Consider the following 18670-nt stretch of genomic DNA (forward strand, 5'->3'; position numbering starts at 1 on the left):
TACATTTTATCTATATTTTTTTATTTTTTTCACATGTATTTTGTTAACACTTTTAAATATTTAAAAACAATCACATCTTTAAAAACACTTTCTTAATCATTAAGTAAAAATAAATAAAAAAGAAATCAGGACAGCTAACATTTTCCTTTTTTTTTTAATCTTTGACTAACATCTTTCGAATTTTCAATGATGACTCATTAAGTACGTACGTACCACAAGGAAACTTTAGAAAGACAATCAAATTATAATCTGATCTCTTCTTACAAACGAAATAATTAAATACATGTTCTTGGGCAGGGCATGTGAACAACAAATATATATATATATATATATATATATATATATATATATAATGTGAGATCAAAACCATATCATGTATATCACAGGCAGATTCTAAATTGGTGGACACCCGAATTCATGGGGTCCCTTTAATTAGCATTTCGTACCAACCCCATTCTTTTGTAATATTTTATTTTGTTGTCTGTATTATTGTGTAGCAAACGCTCACTGGTGTTAGCATGTTCGTGGCTGACATCAGCTCTCAGCTCATAATCTTGAGATAAAAGATCATCAATGACATATTGATCATATGAGTCCATCGTCACACCTATATCCAAGGATTAAATAGATATGGGATTCCCGACTATTTCGAATCTAGAGTTTCAATAATCCAACAGGTAAAGCAGCCATTGGTAGTTTCTTATCTTCCCCGGTCAATCATCGGAAAGTCTCCAAGTACCAACTCCCAGCTTTTTCTTACCATAATTATTGACCATAATATACAATAAAAATTCAATATCTTAATCACGATATCATGTACAGGCCGTATTAATTAATTACAGATCAATAACTTGAGGCGCAAAGGCATTCCCAGGTAACCTCGACATTGGATCGTGCATGTATATATGGCTATATAAAGGGATCCAACCCCCAAACTTTAGAGCCACAAGCATTTGAATAACATCATAAAATCGTTAAAAGTCCGGTAAGTTGAGAGAACACGAAGTACTGTTGTCAAAAATGGCAGAAGAATTATCGTTGCTTGGTATGTGGGCAAGTCCTTTTAGTTGCAGAGTAAAGATTGCGCTGAAACTAAAAGGAGTAGTCCAGTACAAATACATTGAAGAAGATTTATTCAACAAGAGTCCTTTGCTTCTCAAATACAACCCCATCAATGAGAAAGTTCCAGTGCTTGTACACCACGGAAACCCTCTCTTGGAATCCCTTGTCATTCTTGAATACATCGATGAGACCTGGCAAGGTTATCCCATATTTCCCAAAGACCCCTACGAGAGAGCCGTTGCACGTTTCTGGGCCAAGTTCATTGATGACAAGGTATACATATTGTCTCTAATTAGCTTGCTTGTAATGTTAATTTGTAATATTGGAAACTCGTACACCTAAATGTCTTGGCATGCATGCACTATCGTCTTACTTTTTCTATTAATATTCTCCCCAACAACTTGAGTACTATTTGTCTTTAATTGTCTTGTTTTTGCAGTTGCTGCCTGCAATACGGAGAGCCTGCTGGGGGGAAGAGAAAGGGCGTGATAAGGCAGTGGAAGAAGTAACTAAACTTCTCCAGTTATTAGAGAAGGAGATAAAGGAAAAGAGGTTCTTTGGAGGAGAGACAATTGGATTGGTAGACATTGTGGCAGATGTGCTATGCCTTTGGCTTAGAAGTTTTGAAGAAGGGTCGGGAGTGGAGTTGATGACAAGAGAGAAATTTCCAAAACTCAGCAAATGGAGCCATGAGTTTGTAAGCACAAGTGCTGTCAAGGAAAACTTACCTCCCAAAGACGAACTTACTGTGTTTTTGAAAAATCTCTTCGGGAGCTAGCCGGCCAAATAGATATTGATCCTGAATTTACACCAGCACATCTCTACGTACTCACATGCAGTTGGTGGTCGATCGTCAAAATCTAGCGAATAAAATCCACCACTAGTGCCATTAATAATTTATTATATTAATTAGGCATTTCATCCGATTAATTTGTTTGTCTGTCTGTCATGGTTTCATGACTCTGGGGTACTCTGTTTCGGTTTTCATTTCATCTCCAAAGGCTTATAATAGATCTGTTTTTTTTTTTTTTTTACACTTTATTTTTGACAATTTTTAGGCCCTAAATTTCCTATATATTTTTATTTTTTTATAAAGGGGTGGGGTAGATCAGAAAGTACTCCATGTTTGAACACCTCGCATGAGAGGGGAACAAATTAATCAAATTATTATAAGAACATTGATCATCAATTTTATTTGCATAAACCTCGGAATCAACAAACAAACGCGGGGAATCGAAATTCCGTGAATTTATGATTTTTTATTCGTGCTAACATCCTAGTATATGTTCGGAAATTAATTGGATGGATGCTTAGAAGGCTAGCTATAAGCATCTTATTAGGTGTAAAAGATAAAAACTAATTAACCAGTAATATGTTTCACCCAATGTTTTTTTTCCACAGTTTTGAAATTGTTAGAGATGTTGATTGAACATATCATTTATTCTTAATTTGGATTGTATTTTATTCGAGTTTGGATGAGTTGGGGGTTGTTCAAGCCTAGCTCGAAAATATCAACAGTTAAGATGAGAATTCTATGAATAGTAGTGAAATAGATTGTAGTGAAAATATCAACATCTTATCATTTATTATTAATTTGGATTGAATTTTTTTTCACTTTATTTGGATAATGAGATAAGATGAAAATTATGTGAATAGTAGTAAAATAGTTGTGATTAGTAGTAAAATTGTTTAAATTAAGATATTTTATTGAATTTTGAAATAGGAAAGTGAAAGTTGAATAAAAATATTATAAAGTTAAAAAATTATTATTATATGATTTTTTAATATAAGTTTTTTTAATTTGAACAAGTTGAATTATTTTTTATGTTTTGTCTAGGAGTTTTAAAATTTTGTAATGATTAGATATTAATTGAATGAAAAAGTTGAATATTTGAAATTAAAAAGTATTTTACATTTGAGTGACGTTGGAGAATAAAATTATGAAAAATTTTGATACGAGAGATTTCATTCCCAAACATGACCTAAAGTTTGACTCAATTTGTTTAAAATGATCAATTGAGTCGAGTACTCAGTCGGTCAATTTTTTTTAAGTTTCTAAATTTTCTCATTAATAAAAGATGATTAAAAAGCTTGAATGAATCGAAATTACAATTTTTATTAACAAATATCAAAATAACAACACAAATTTACAATCAACTTGTAACCAAAATAAATTTGTTTAAAATTTGAGCATATTCGTTTACTCTATAAATTTTATATATAGTACGTACATATTATATTTACATTTATATAACATGTTTTTACTAATACATATGTATGTATTTTCTAATGTATCACTATTGAGTCCAAGATTTCCAGTATTATACTATATCTACTTATACATTTTGATGATAACAAACAAGTTCAAATATAAAAGAATCATAAATTATCCACATAATGAAGTCTCGAAGACCAAAAATGTCAACAAATCAAACATGATCAAGAAAATGAACAAGTTTACAAATGAAGCGTGGCCCATTTGGATTCATTGTTGAGTTGAGATAAGTTGAGATAGTTTTAGATGAGTTGAATAAAATATTGTTATAATATTATTTTTGAATTTTATTATTATTTTGAGATTTGAAAAAGTTGAATTGTTTATTGTATTTTGTGTATAAATTTTGAAAAGTTGTAGTAATGAGATGATATGAGTTTTCAATCCAAACCGAGACTAAGAGTATTTTTGTACACAACTTTCATATTTACTTTTACATGTGTCAAAAAAGCATCATTCACTTTTCAAATCTCAAACATGTCACCTGGTATGAAAATCTTGAAAAGTGAAGGATGTTATTTTTGACATATTCAAAAAGTAAAAGATTTCATTTGAAAATTTTGAAAAATGATTAACGTTGTCTTTAACAATTGCAAAAAGAAGCTTTTGTTTGGCAATTTTGAAAAAAAAAATGAATGGTGCTCTTTTTTGACATTTGAATCTTTTTAAATTTGAAAATGAAGTCTCATATGTTTATAAATAACTCATTTCAGATCCTCAAAGTTACACAACTATAAGTTTTACAACATTCATTCATCAAGAGCTCTCAATCTCTCTTTTCTAGTATTGAGTCTTAAGACTTGTTTATTTTTAAAGATATATAGTTTGCATTGTATTGTTTCATTTCACTCATTGAGGAGTGTAAGATGATAATTAACCCAATATCAGTTCTTGTATAATATTAAAAGGGTATGTATAACCATTGTAAGTGTAGTCAAAGTTCTATACAAGTAATAGTTGAATCACCACTCGTAATAAGGTGATTGTTAATGTAGAAGGTGTTCAACACTAATCCTTTAAAGCTTTTTGCTCAAATGTGTAATATGTTTCTATCTCCACCCGAATAAAGTTAAATAGTAAATTTAGAAATAATCAAGTACTGATAGCTTGAGACAAAGACTTAGGCAGTAGGACTAAGCCTCGTTAAAAACTAGTTTGCATATCTCTTATTCTTACTCTTTATATTTATTATTATTTAGCAATCTGTTTATATTTTATATTATGCATTTGATTTATAATTGTTAATTTTTTAAAAATAAACCCAATTCACCCTCTTAAATTAGTCATCTGGACAACCATTACTAAGGTTAGGAAGCGACATTTTCAACTACTTACTCGGCGGATAAAATTGAGAAAAGAAAATTAAGTGAAGTGGACCGTTTACGTAACGTGCAAGTTCTACAAATAACATGTTTTAGGTCACCCACGACTAATTTTTTTAATTCTTTTTACAACTTCATTTGCATGTTGGAGATTTGTACATGTCACCACTCACAACTGTCTGTCCCAAAATTGGCTCCACAAATTAAAGAGTTAAGTTTACATATAATCTCCAAATAAAAACTATTCATACAAATTCATACAATTATATCAAAAAAATCCTTTTTAAAATAATGTTTTTTCTTTTTTACTATCATTTATTAATGAGACTGCACACGACATCTCTACTGAGGACTGCAAATAGAATTTCTCTAAATTAAATTAAGTGTTTTACTATTTATCATCTTTATACACCACACACTATATTTTTTTTATTTTTCTTTTAATATTTGTTTGTTATACTCGTCTTAAACTACTTGAATTTTTCTACTCACCGTCTATACATCACATATTTAGTAAGAGGAAAAAAAAAATAAGAAGAGGTTCCCTAAAATATCCCAATTACCAAAGGCATTAACGTTTTTGTTAAGAAAACAAAAGACTTTATACTTCGTAATTGACTGTAATTAAGCACAAAACAACTTAATTCAGGAAAACATAGAAAAGGAGCACTGTAAATGGTACGGTAAATAGGTAATAACAGAGCACTTAAAACCAAAATCCAAATGACTGAAATGATGAAGGCTAGGCAGAGCTTGAATCCTTGACGATGGTGACAGGGCAAGTAGCATGCGTTATAACATAGTTGCTCACACTTCCCACCAGAATCCTGTTTTCCAAAACAGGAATGTAAGGCACAAGAATATATCTACAATCAAGTGGCGGACCCACGTCACTGAAATTTTAAAATATCTTTAAAAATATTTTTAGATACATGTCTTAAATGAAGATGATGAGAAAGAAAATGAATCGAAAAAAGAAAGCCAAAAAAATACAAGAAGAAAGTATTTCATATGTTTTTTTTTCCGTAAAATTTAGGTTTTTTTTTTAGTAAGTAAAATATTTATAGATAAATTAGTAAATTATATGATACAAGTTTTAATAGAGTAAAAGTCTTTTATAGTCTTTCTAAAACCAACGAAAATAAAAAATAAAAAATAAAATTTAGAGTTAAAAGTTTAGCTCACACCTATTTTTCATCGGAAGAAACCGTTTGAAGTAATTTTAATATAGTTTGATAAATAGACTTATATTACAGTTAGAAGCTACAGTAAAAGATTGTGTGCTACATTTGGACTGATTGGAAGAGACTTTTACTTCCACTTGAAGCGTTATAAGCCGTGCGTAAAACTCACACGTCACTCTTTTGAACAGTTTTTTTCAACGGTCTAATAAATTGACAGCCTGAGAGTCTGCTGGAGAGGCACGTGGTGGTCGTAGGTAGTAGATCAATCCATCTTGATGCTACGGACAGAAAACTACGAAAAAAAAAAAAAAAACTCTATTGATAGCTTTAGGGTTAGCTGAACAGGAAGAGCGAAGGAAGAGCCGAAACTCCAAATTACCTCTCGGCGGAAGAAATGGCAGGATGCCAAAGAGAAAAGGACCTCTGGAGAGAGATTGAAAACTTCTTTTGGATTATATTATTTCCTTTTCCTTTTTTACCTATTTATAAGCATGATGAAGAATTAAAAAAAAAAAAAAAAAGGGCAGTATATGAGATTTTGGTTAGAGGAAAATCAGAAAAGTGACCTTCGGATGGTACTAAGCCCCCTGCTTCCCATTACCAAAGAATCCAGCTTCAGATCTTCAACAGCTTCTACAAGTTTCTCCCTCGCATCTCCCCAGTACAGTTTTGTAACAATGTTTACCTAAAACCCACATTAATTTATACAGATTAAGATAAAAATTGTTCGATTCCAACGCCGGGTGTAGAAGGAAAAGAAAAACAAACTCCAGAAAAAGAAAAACCTCTTTCTGTCTCGCTGCAGTGTCAAGCGTGTCAAGAACTTCCATATCAGTCTGAACATCATACTTCTTCATAATCTCGGGCTCTCTGAACTCAGTCAAAGGAATAAGAGCTGCAAGAAAAAAAAAAAAAAAAAAAAAAGACCATATCAAATTAGATCGGATCAGAGTTTGTATAGATCATGATCTTGATCATTAATATTCAGTTTTGTAAAAGAAAATGAAAAGCTTGAATATTAAGATACTCACGAGAGCCAGATTTTCCCCAAAGCTGGTGACGAGACTCATCGACAGAGTTGGGGTTGATGTGGATGATGAAAAGGGTATCTCCTTTGTCGGCCAAATTATCTATTGCCCATTGCAGAGCGTGCTTGCTGCTCTTTGAGAAGTCCATGGCCACACCTACTTTCCTATCCTTGACCATTTTCTGTCGTCTCAAAGCTGCTGCTTCCTCCTCTTCTTCTTCGGCTTCCTCTGGCTTTAGTAATGGTCTGTCAGATCAGGAAGATCAGGAGCAACAGGTTTGGCGTGTGAACGTCAATCAAAAAGATAAAAGCTAAGATTCCCCAGAAGACAAAACTTTGCTATTACGGGATGCGTTTCTGATGCTTAGATGTTATATAAAAAAAGACATGAGAATGTGGTAATGGCAATCTATATTAACAAAGAAGGCATGCAACACAAGTTGCGATATGCTGGCTGGCTACTGGCTAGAATAATATGGGTGCTTGAATGCTTACACGCTGCACTCTTGCTTTAAGGTTTACTTTAATCAGGACCATCCACGTCTTGGCATGGGTCCACCGGCGAGTACTTACGGACCGTTGGAAAAGTATGTGTTGATAGCATTATTGGACTTTAGATTTTTTTTTTTTTTTTTTTTTTGAGAAAATGATAAGGTTGTTACTCATTTATTATTTTTTTTATTTTAAAATTTTTTATTTTATTTAATAATTAAAGAAGTGACTATTAATAAAATTATATATTTTTTTTATTTTTTTTTAATAATTAATGATCGTATTAAAATAATACTTAAAAAAATAATAAAAAAGTATAAAGTAATAATAGGATAGTAGCGTATCAGTACTCTTGTTTTGGACGCAAAATGGGTTCTCCGTGATGCTTCAGGTGACGGGATCAACCTCGATGAACGTGTCAGGAAGATAAAGGTAAAAGTGACGGTCATGCAAAGAAATTCTTGCATTGCCAAGACTTTCGATCCCCCAAATGTTAACAGAACAATATATATAAAAGGAGAGTGATACATCCATCTACTATTAAAAGGTATTTTAAGTTTTTTTATTTTTTTATTATTTTCTTTTAAATATTTTTTTAATATCTTTAATCATTAAAAAAAATTAAAAAAATATATAACTTTATTAATACACACTTCTTTAATCATTAAATAAAATTAAAAAATTAAAAAATAAATATAAAAAAAATAATAAATAAGTAGTAATAGGATTGTATCCCAATCATTATTCTATATAAAATTCAAATACGACTTTTTATAAATATAGTGTCTTTTCTCCCGATGAAGTTGGCAGAGAAAAACATTTTGGGTTCCAGTACCGGTACAAGCCCCATTTTATACGTTGATTGAATTGAAATGAATTGATTTTTTAATAAATAACAGTGATTCGAGATAGTGAAGTTAGTTTTGTGAAATCTATTAAAATAAATTTAGATGTATTTAAATATTAAGATGACTTTAGATATATTTATGAAAAGTTAAAAAAGATTTTAGATCTCACGTATAAAGAAATGTTGAGTTAAAAAATATTGTGAGTCCCATATATAAAGAGGTTTTAAGTTGAAATGAGTTTAATAATTTGAGAGTTGGGTATTTAGATATTAAACTTAACTTAAAATTAGTTTGAATTGAATTGATTTCAGTTCAGTCCAAGTTACAAACGGGACCTGGCATCAAAAGATCGTGTGGATAATATTTGATTCTTTTTGAAGTTGAGTTTGTATAATGAAAAATATGCATAATCCATTAATTATGTTCTTAATTCATTCCAAAATTCTTGTATTAATATGCATAATCCATTAATTATTGATTTTATTATTTTTTAAAAAAACTAATATAATAATTGATGAACAAATTAAAACAATAACTCACCAGTAACTACATGTTCTCATATACTTATCGTGAAAATAAAACAAGTTATAGTATTAAATGATCAACTTTCAACTCTATATTAAATGTACGGTAGTTTTATAATTAAAATTCATTCTTACTAAAGTGTCATAATTATATTTATTGATTATAAAATGAGTTGTAAGAAAAATATTATACTTGTATCATTTCCTGCCAACATTTCTAATTATCTATGTGACATGAATAGGATCCTTAAGTTGATATTGCATCGATGGCATAAGCTTCTCTCTAAAGAAATAAAACGTAAGCTTTGGCCATTTTTAAAGAAAGAGCACTTGTAGTGAGCTAGCCATATATAAAATTTAGCTAAAGTTTAACTAGCCAACTCAAAATATACCTCACAATAAGAGGTCGAAGAGAGAGAGATCAGTGAGAGGTTGGAAGGTAAAGTCTTGGTAAAAACCAGATTAATCAACTTGCAGCTAAATAAGCAGAAGTCGTTCAAACTTCAAGACCCAACACGAAATTTACTTCAAATGGAATTTGCATTTCTCTTTCCAAGAAAATCTCGATTTTTGAAAGGGATAAAGGAGGCACGAAATTGTCAATATAGTGAACTGCATGCAATTGCTGGGGAAAGTCAGGTGATAGGTAGGTAGTGAAGCCAGACATTTGAAAGTTAGACAAGACGTTAAGAAGATGGACCGTTTTTCAGACTCAGGCCTTTGTCAAACAGGCCATGCAGAACAATGAATTACTATCTTTCCCTACATAAAGTACAGTAGCATGCATAATTTGGGCTCTGCTCGACTAGTCACATAAGCCTCTGTTCATCTGGTCTCGAGCAAGCAACCCAGACGGCAAGCACATATATAATTGCCAATTGCCCTTTTAGAAAAAGTAAAATGATTTATATATAATCTTAGAGTTCTTTTGAAAAAATAAAAATAGGAGAAATCTGTGAACTCTACACATGTCATAGACTGATCATAGCCCTCTTTTGTAGTCTCTTTTGTTTGTCTTCATGGCTTTTACTTAATTTACTAGACATGTGTTTACCTTATCTCATCACTTTTTAATTTGCTAACTATAGGTTAAATTGTTCTGTTAGTGTGGAATGTAATCACTGTAAAAAAAAAAAAAATTGCTTATTTGTAATCAAATTTTTTTTTTTTAAAATGATTATTTCCGGTCAAAATTAATATATTCTCGTCACAAATAGTCATTCTCATCGCAAATAATTCGTTATAAATATTTATTTTTCTTATAGTGAATTAAGTAGGAACTATATCTAGGCTATATCCCCACATAAACCAATCATGCTCTAGTTATAAGAGTGTAAAGATGTATCATGCATCTAAGGAATAATGTTGGCATAGCTTTTGATATCAACAACCTTCTCTTCGGTTGGATGGATCATGGATTAGCTCACAAGAAATAAAGAAGTCTTGTTGGGAGTGTACAGCGTGAGAAGACTTTGGTAGTGGAGTTTTTTTTTTTTTTTTTTTTTTTGTCTCTTTTATCACGGGCCATTGCATTAATTGATGCTTTAATTTGTGTTGCATTGAGGCTATATTTAGATGTTTGGATGAGTTGAGTGGAGTTGAATTGTGAATAGTAATATTGTGTGGGTCTTATTAAGATGAGTTTAACTTTTTTAGGTTGAGATGAGTTTAATTTTTTTTATGAGAAGTTGAAAAAGTAGTAAATCTCATCAATAATTAGTTTGAGATGAATTGAAAGGAGTTGAATTTGGTTGAACAACCAAACACAACGTAAATGATCCCCTTGTTAAGTTACCCTTTTAGTTTGGGGTAAATGGGCAGTGTTTTATGTTGATCTCATGCATTTAAATGAGTGTATCATCTGTCCGTTCATATAAATTGCCCTTCGCCTTTTCGCCTCGCCACATCAAATATATCTCTAGGCCGCCATTCCCATCATCTTAAAATTTTATATACATCCCACTCTCAAGAACCGATATTCTTCTCTCTTATTCATCATTAGGGTTGGGTGAGAGATAGTGAGATATTTTCAATGAGATTGCGCTTTCAAACCTACAAAAGTTGGGCCATGTGTTTGTATGGACCCATCTGGCCCATTCATCCAACAGGCATCATGTCATAGTACGTACGTAGTATTTTGCGCTAGGCAACAAAGATGGATTACAAGGCGACTAATGTAAAGTTATTTAATTAAACATTAATGTTAGATATAGGTCTAGAGTAATGCTATATGCAGTCGTGGAGTGCACAAGCATCATGTAGCCGCTTTGAAAAAAGTAGGATCTACTATTAAAAAATTAATTTTTTTTTTATACAGGTCTCATATTTATTCACTTATTTTAAAGTGATTGGATGGTACTTGCTCACTCACATAGGTATAGGCTGTGCAACCATGCAATGATGCAAATATTTTTCTCATTATTTTTTTTATACAAGAGCAGAGGATTTGTGCCATTTCTCATCATTGATATATAAACATAAGACCTAAAAGAAATTCCACACTTAAAAAAACTTGGTACTATATTCCAGTCCACTGCCCCAGTTTTTTGTTGGGCTTTGGCAAGCAGCTAGTGCTCATGTGATTGTCACAAAAAACGTAAATTCAACTCCAACGACTTATTAATTTGATGTCATTTCAGCGGACGTCAATGTCCAAGCTGCATTGCACATTAGAACAAAGGCCTAAAGCTTCAAGGAGATAATAATTAAATGTACAACTTTGTCACCATCATTTATATAACACAACAGTAAAATTAACCCAACGTTTGTAAATTGGGTAACGATAATTTTATACATTTTTTGTTACTGTTAAATTATTCAATTTTATTTTTCTTTTTGCTATTTGAATCAGATTAAAAATTTAAGAATATAAATTTCTTGCATAATCTAGAAAAAAATAAATTTAATCAACCAACATAATCATGTAATTTAATTAAAAATAAATTTAATTTTAAAAAAATTAACATTCTTTAGATTATACAAGAAGTTCATTTTTCAGATTTTCAGTCCAAATTTAAAGAGTAAAATAAAAATAAATAAATAGTTGATTGAATCTAGTCTCATTATAAGTTTGGAGTACAAATAGTTTAGGGTAGTGATATGGTTATTATCTTTTTATTATCTATTTATTATTTATAGTGTATTTTTTATTTTTTATCATTTTCTTTTAATCATTAAAAAAAATTAAAAAAATATATAATTTTAATAACAGTTATTTTCTTAATTATTAATTAAAATAAAAATAATAATAAATAATAATAATAAATAGATAATAAGGGATAGTAATCTTATTATTTTCTTCAACCTAATCCTAACACTTCAGTACGTATGCACAGATTTTTCGAGACACATATTCCAGATGGATCAAATCTCTAGGTTGACCACTCTTTCGTAGCTTGTTGAAAGACGTTTTAACAACTTTTGTTTTTGTTTTTGTTTTTTTAATGATTGTACTATCTTGCCTTGGTGTCGACGTCAGAAACAATATTGTCGTAATTATAAGGGGAGGTGGCCCGTGGCCTACCATCTTATCATCGATATTAGTAAAAAAAACAAAAAAAATAATAACTTGGCATCTATATAATTTTGAGGCAATTAGCTGTCAAGTTCTCAACAAAGATGGGTTTTTTTTTTTTAATTGATTTTTAAATAATATATTAATAATAATTAGGTTCAGTGATCAGCATGGGTTCCAGTTAAGATTAGTAGTGACAAAATGGCAGCCGAAGTGGAAAGGTTGGGGTTAGTCAAAGTGGTAGCTGCTAATTGGGGGGGACATATGGTCAAACATTTAAAAAATTAAGAATCTCGGAAACTCTTCAATCCATGGACAACCAGACAAACACTATCAAAAGGCAAAAACCGCGATCTTAACAAACCCCATATTTAATCGCGCTAATTAAGGAGACATGTTCCTCGATATTCTCGCCCCCAAAGTAATCCCATGAGACCTCCTTCATTTATATTTTAGTTTCGTTTAGGTTGGACGAAATGAGAAGATTTTAGATTAAAAATTAAAAATTAATATTATTATATTTTAAGTTAAATTTTAAAAAATTATAATAATAAAATAAAATTAATTAAAATAATTTTTCAATCCAAACGGAACCTTAATTACAATTTTTTTCCCACGTCCATATGCTCAATGCAATGCAAGCGCAAGTCTAGAACTACGATGCTTTTTAGATATTGAGATATAAATAATATTATGTATAATAGTAAAGTGTAAAGAAATCGTCTCTTAACATCTGGAGGCTTAAGCAGCAAGCCATAGTGTAGCAAATTAAAGAGTAATTAATGAGCTAGCGCCTGCCCCTTTCACGTAGATGATAATTATTCAATAGGTAGCGGCTGCCCCTTTCCCGTGATCACCATGTGCGTCTTTTCCAGATGCAATAACGTACAATGATACTCCACGTTCTTAACCTATATGATCGAATAAGACAGGATATCGATTGGATCGGAAGTTCAAAATAAATATAATGGAACAATTGGAAGCTGAGAAAAAAATACATATTCATGTTCTTGTACATACATATATAATTCTCTTTTATTAATGATTTTTAGTTGAGTTAATAATAAAACGGCCTTTTTACCTTCTTTTAATAAATAATATTTCTCCTAGTTAGCTAGGTTTGATGATTAGCTCTTGGGCTCCCCAAATTGATTAGCTTGATCAATATATTCTGATCATTTTTCCTCTTCATTGCATTTGGAACTCATAAATTACCTTCTTCAATCCATTTTTCAAATGTTCTTTAGAACCATACAATTGATCATAAAATAATATAGCTTGCAAGCCTCATGATCCCTCTCCATTCGCCTGCATAGTAAATATGGATGGTATGTCTTCTGGCATTATTCTGATTAGATTTATATATATATATATATATACTAAAATTGTATATACTATTATATATATAAAAAATAATAATAAATGTACTTAAGAAAAATTTATAAAAAATTTATTTCTCTACATACATATCAGTTATTGATATGTTTAAAATCATAAAATTTAGAAGTGATTACATAGTACTTGTTCACTTTATAATTATATATAATATTATTCATATTATATATATATATATGTGTGTGTGTCTGGGATGGTAGTAGCATCGATCGTTTGCATGTGAGAAGGTGCGGGACCTATGAACCACCTTTATTAGGGTAAGCATTTGGACTAATGAAAAGTGGAGCATAAAATGATAGATTTCGGGGTGGGATTCAACCAAATCACATCCAATTATCTCTTTCCACAGCTGAAAGAAAAAAGAAAAGGATTCTAGGCAGCAGAAAGAGAAAAACGTGCAGGCAAGGCTTGCCCACTTTACGCAGAAAGCTTTAAAAAAAGAAAAAAAAAAAAGAGAGATAAAGCAGACAGTGGGCGAAGAAGAAGATGGGGAACGTACTGCATAAATAATGGTAGCAAAGCAAAAAAGAAAAAAATAATAATAAGTAGAAACTTCACAGTACTGCATGCCCATCTGGACACCACTGAAGGGCATGCACCGACTTTAATTACCACCACTCACGGCTTCAATTATATATTAAAAGGAAGTATTATGTCTGTCGAAATTAGCCTTCTGTCACGTCCATAAGATCTTACAAATAGTGGAAAGATTTTTTTTTTTTTTTTTCCCTTCTTCTTAAATAATTGGATAGGCCACGCTCGAGCAAAAGCGTGTTGGACATCATGGACCGTCCCCGTTACAGCCTGACACAGAGATCTGACGATGTTTCGTCGTAGAAAAAGAACAAGAAAAATAAAGAAAAGGTGGGGCGGGTTATATATGCATGAGGCCGCAATGGAAGTTCGGCTACTCGTGTTACTGTTTTACAAGACATTCATCGGTCTCCCTTATCCGCTGGTCTGCCAACTTCAGTTCATTGCAGCTGATCATGATCTGCTCAACTACTCTGGCCGATAGATCGAATAATTAATCTAGCTGTAAAGTTTTTGAAATTCTAGTACTTCGTTCGTTTTGTCGATATCATGACGCATTGACATGATCCCATCAATCTACTTATCTAATTTTTTGTTTTAAAAAAAATATTATAAATTAAAAATTTTTAAAATATTTCAAAAATATATTTCAAGAAAAGCAAATATTTTTTAATGAAATGTCAAAATCATGATGGGATCTACAAATTTAGACAAGATGATGGTGATCTCAACCTCCCATGATTCATACCAAAAGGCTATTCACATGTGTAATCATTGGATCACATGCAACGTAATAGATTTATGACTTAACTTATTTATTTGATCAATCCAACGAGTGACACGTATCATGACATGCATATGTAACTGTCACTAGATGAATCACTAAATGTTAGAAGTTAGAACCAATTAAATCCAAACCATATGAAATGTTCTACGTATCCACCAATATTTCATACTAAATCCACAAACTCTATCTATATTATGATCAGTGCTACTTCTTTTAAATGGTGATCACGTCTCATGTTCAAAGCTGATCTTGTTTATAAGTTTTAATTTTGTCCATTACTCATACTAATAATTTTTTAATATTTTTATGTTGAAAAATTATATTCATCATCCTCAGACACCACGCACACACTATACATAATTTTTTATTTTTTATTTTTTTCTTATCAAATGTGTGACGTATAAATGATAAGTAGAAGAACTCAATTAATTTAAAAATCATAAAACAAAAAATAAATAAAAATAAGCGTAATATGTGACATATGGAAATAATTAATAGCAAAACTCTTTTATAATTATTGGCCAATTCATCCAAGTTGTATAAAGGATGAAGTGATTGTTAATTCATCTTCTGAAGAAGTATAGGCACATTCTTAGACGACTTGGAAATAAATTATGGGCAAAGTCGAATTGCTTTCAAATCTTATATATATTTGTTTCGCGCCAAAAAAGATTATTGATAAAAAGATTATAAATATAATTTTTTTTGTAACTTATATAGATTTTGATTTAAAATATAATTTGGAATTTTCATTTCATCGTTTATAAAAATAAAAAAAAATAAAAAAAAATAAAAAAAAAAAAAGAGAGAGAGAGAGAGAGTGAGAAGAAAATCCATATAAAGCCAACTTCATCAGAAGTAGTGGAAGCCATCGATAGTACTACGCTTCTTGATCTCAACATTCTTTGCCTCTTGAATCGGAACCCACCCTACCTTTGGAGCCCATCGCAATCGCCAACAGATTGTATGTACGCTTTACTAAATCTCTCCCCTTTTTCTGCCCAATCCCTCGGCTCCCCAACAGAACCCTTCTCTTTCTTTTCCTCCCTACTCTCTCTCTTCTCACTTCTCCCCCCAGGCCCCCCTTCCTCTGACAAACCCTCTCTCTTTATCCCTAATTGAGCCTTCGACAGAACCTTATTTTGCCTTCAACGGAACCTTAATCGCAAGATCCTGTTTAGTACATTTGATCTATTGTTCGGTTTCGAGGAGATCAACTGAGGGAGATCATGAACTATATTGTTCAGTTTCAAGGAGGGAGATCTATAGTGGCCTTCGACTTGAGAGAGAGAGAGAGAGAGGGAGGCTTGGTAGGGGAAGAGTGAAGTGAGATTTACACGGGTTGTTTTTTCTACACCCAGTTCTATTGTAAACTTTCTAAGAAATACACGTGTCAGACTAATATTGGATGGTGTAAAAATGGATATATAACTCACCGAGCCCGGTCCTTAGCCACTCTCATAAATATATATATATATATATATATATATATATATATATATATGTATATGTATACGTATATATAGAAGAAAACATAAATAAATCAAAGGTCCAAGACACATCTATATTACTAAAAACAGGATTTTTGATCCACTATATTATAAATTGGCATAAACCCATGTTTCTCCTATAATTTGCGCAAGTTTATGCTTTTAATTTTTTTTTTTCCCAACTTTTATATACATGAGATCGACAAGAAGATAGACATGTTACCCACTAAACAATAAACATGGTGAAAGAAGAAATGAACACGGCTGCTTTTAGCTAGCTAATTATGTTGTTGATCATCATGTCATCGTTTATTCCAACCTGAACGTGACAAACATGGAGAGCATAGGCTAATTTATTAGCTAGAATGTCAAGGTCGGTCGTCATCTAAATGCTTTTTTTAAGTACTTCCCACTCATATATAGTGACAAATATATTATAATTATAACATGTTACGCAACGCACACCCTCGTTGGGAAACCTTTTTCAACTATCTAGGGTTTGCATGCACCGCCCAACAATAAAGACAGATTCTACAAACTAGCTAGATTGCATGCGCCGCTCAATTAGTTGGAAAATAACTTTCTAGCAATTATGGGAAAAACGAGAGATAGATCTCATACATATTTTATATAAATATAAATATATATATATATATATATATATTTATATGACATGTTAATTGGACGCCCAAGAGTTGACTTATATATACAATGATCTTTTTTTTTTTGGTGAAAAATGTGTAGATTCTATTGCTAATGAAACAAAAATAGATTGAGAGATTTTTACTCGTATTATGATCGATCAAACTTTTGCATCTCTGTCTATTCGAACCGAAGAAAGAGAAAGGAGGTTGGGAGACACTTCTTTAGATCATAATTAATGGATGGAGAGAATTTAACTTTTTAATTTTATTGTCATAACTATACGGATTTTCAGAGTTAATATATCTACCTTTATTATAAAGAGTGGCTCTACAGCCACACGAGGCATCCCGACGGTGCAATTTATATATATATATATATATATATTTAATACTTTTATATATATTTTTTTTAAATAATTCACAATATCATTAAAAAAATACTTCCTTAATCATTAAGTAAAAATAATAATAATTAAAAAAACTACTGTTGGGAGCCCCATGTGTGGGTTTAGCATTTCTCTTTATAAAAGAGTGTATTAGTTTATGAATAGTTGTTTGTGTTTGATGGATTCATTATATCTTTATCCTTGAATTTAATGATGGGTTAAGTTGTGTTTTGTGGAGAAATGTTAGTATCCTTAGGACTGATGCATGTCTGTATTTTGTTTTGCCTAATGGTATCCCTATGATTGACGTCGATAGTGGAATTGAAATTACCTGATTATCTCTGCAGAATGTGAAAAAATGTATGGCTTTTGTCTAAAATATCCTTGATTTTGTAGCAGGATGTACCTTTTTGGTCATTTTGCTTGTCGTGTGTTTGAAAACCTCAGTGCCTTCTTTCTGGCGCTTTTACACTACTTTTTACTTTTTTTCCTAGAATCGTCTCTTCCATTGTTCTTTTTCTTATGCTTATTTTATTCTTCTTCCGTTTTTTGTTTTTTTTTTCTCCATAAAATTCTCAACCTCTCAACTTATATGAAATGCATCATTTCCAAGGATGCAAAATTGTTCTATATTTGAAACAAAGTCATTGTTTACTTCTCCTCCTATTTCTTTTTTTCGCAAGTGTGAGTGTGAGTTTCTTGGCCCTCTCGGATGGTGACAAACACCACCTCTACAATATGAGTACCGTCAAGTCTAGCTACATCTATTCTCCTTGAGCCCCTAAACTTGAGAAAAATGTTGAAAAAGTGACTCTGATAATGAAAAATCCCTTGAAGTATCTATCATTAGGTTGTTATGGTTCGGTCGACATGTGTTTTGACAGGTGTTCGCCATAGGGAGGGTGCTCGTCTCGGTCACGAGCACTGTTTTCTTGCTCGATGTGAGATGGTGTTGCTTGTCCTAGGGTGATCGGCATTTTTTACAAGTTTCGAGTACCAAAATTTATGCCAACCTCGTGTGTGAATTTCTTTTCTCCCAAGGGCGAGCACTCTCCCTTTCCATTTTACTTACCCAGGAGCAAAGATTCACACTACTCCCACGAGCATGCGCAACGATGTTCATCCCAAGTTGTGAGCACTTTTCTATTGCCCAGTGTGGGATGGTGTTGCTTGCTTAAGGGCAAGC

General features: G+C 31.5%; 2 protein-coding genes across 2 annotated transcripts; one reads left to right on the forward strand and one right to left on the reverse strand.

The window, feature by feature from the left end:
- The first annotated feature begins 988 nt into the window (after positions 1-988).
- LOC121266192 (glutathione S-transferase U8-like) lies at positions 989-1971 on the forward strand. Its single transcript, XM_041169945.1, has 2 exons — positions 989-1335; positions 1502-1971. The coding sequence occupies exons 1-2, from the start codon at positions 1021-1023 to the stop codon at positions 1838-1840; spliced, it is 654 nt and encodes a 217-aa protein (XP_041025879.1). The 5' UTR covers positions 989-1020; the 3' UTR covers positions 1841-1971.
- Positions 1972-5200: 3229 nt separating this feature from the next.
- Positions 5201-7375, reverse strand: LOC121266521 (universal stress protein PHOS32-like). Its single transcript, XM_041170372.1, has 4 exons — positions 6875-7375; positions 6629-6738; positions 6410-6528; positions 5201-5486 (listed from the first exon to the last, which is right to left on the reverse strand). Exons 1-4 carry the CDS (start codon positions 7047-7049, stop codon positions 5402-5404), a joined length of 489 nt encoding a protein of 162 aa, XP_041026306.1. The 5' UTR covers positions 7050-7375; the 3' UTR covers positions 5201-5401.
- Between the last annotated feature and the right edge of the window lie 11295 nt (positions 7376-18670).

The sequence above is a fragment of the Juglans microcarpa x Juglans regia genome, chromosome 5D, assembly GCF_004785595.1.
Source record: "Juglans microcarpa x Juglans regia isolate MS1-56 chromosome 5D, Jm3101_v1.0, whole genome shotgun sequence".
NCBI classification, from domain to species: Eukaryota; Viridiplantae; Streptophyta; class Magnoliopsida; order Fagales; family Juglandaceae; genus Juglans; species Juglans microcarpa x Juglans regia.

Excerpts from the sequence above, each read along its gene's own strand:
- LOC121266192 (XM_041169945.1), top strand. The coding sequence starts at position 1,021 with ATGGCAGAAGAATTATCGTTGCTTGGTATGTGGGCAAGTCCTTTTAGT. Across the intron at positions 1,336-1,501 it reads CCAAGTTCATTGATGACAAG|TTGCTGCCTGCAATACGGAG; the intron begins GTATACATATTG and ends TTGTTTTTGCAG.
- LOC121266521 (XM_041170372.1), bottom strand. The coding sequence starts at position 7,049 with ATGGTCAAGGATAGGAAAGTAGGTGTGGCCATGGACTTCTCAAAGAGC. Across the intron at positions 6,529-6,628 it reads CTGCAGCGAGACAGAAAGAG|GTAAACATTGTTACAAAACT; the intron begins GTTTTTCTTTTT and ends TGTGGGTTTTAG. Across the intron at positions 5,487-6,409 it reads GGGCTTAGTACCATCCGAAG|GATTCTGGTGGGAAGTGTGA; the intron begins GTCACTTTTCTG and ends TTTGGAAAACAG.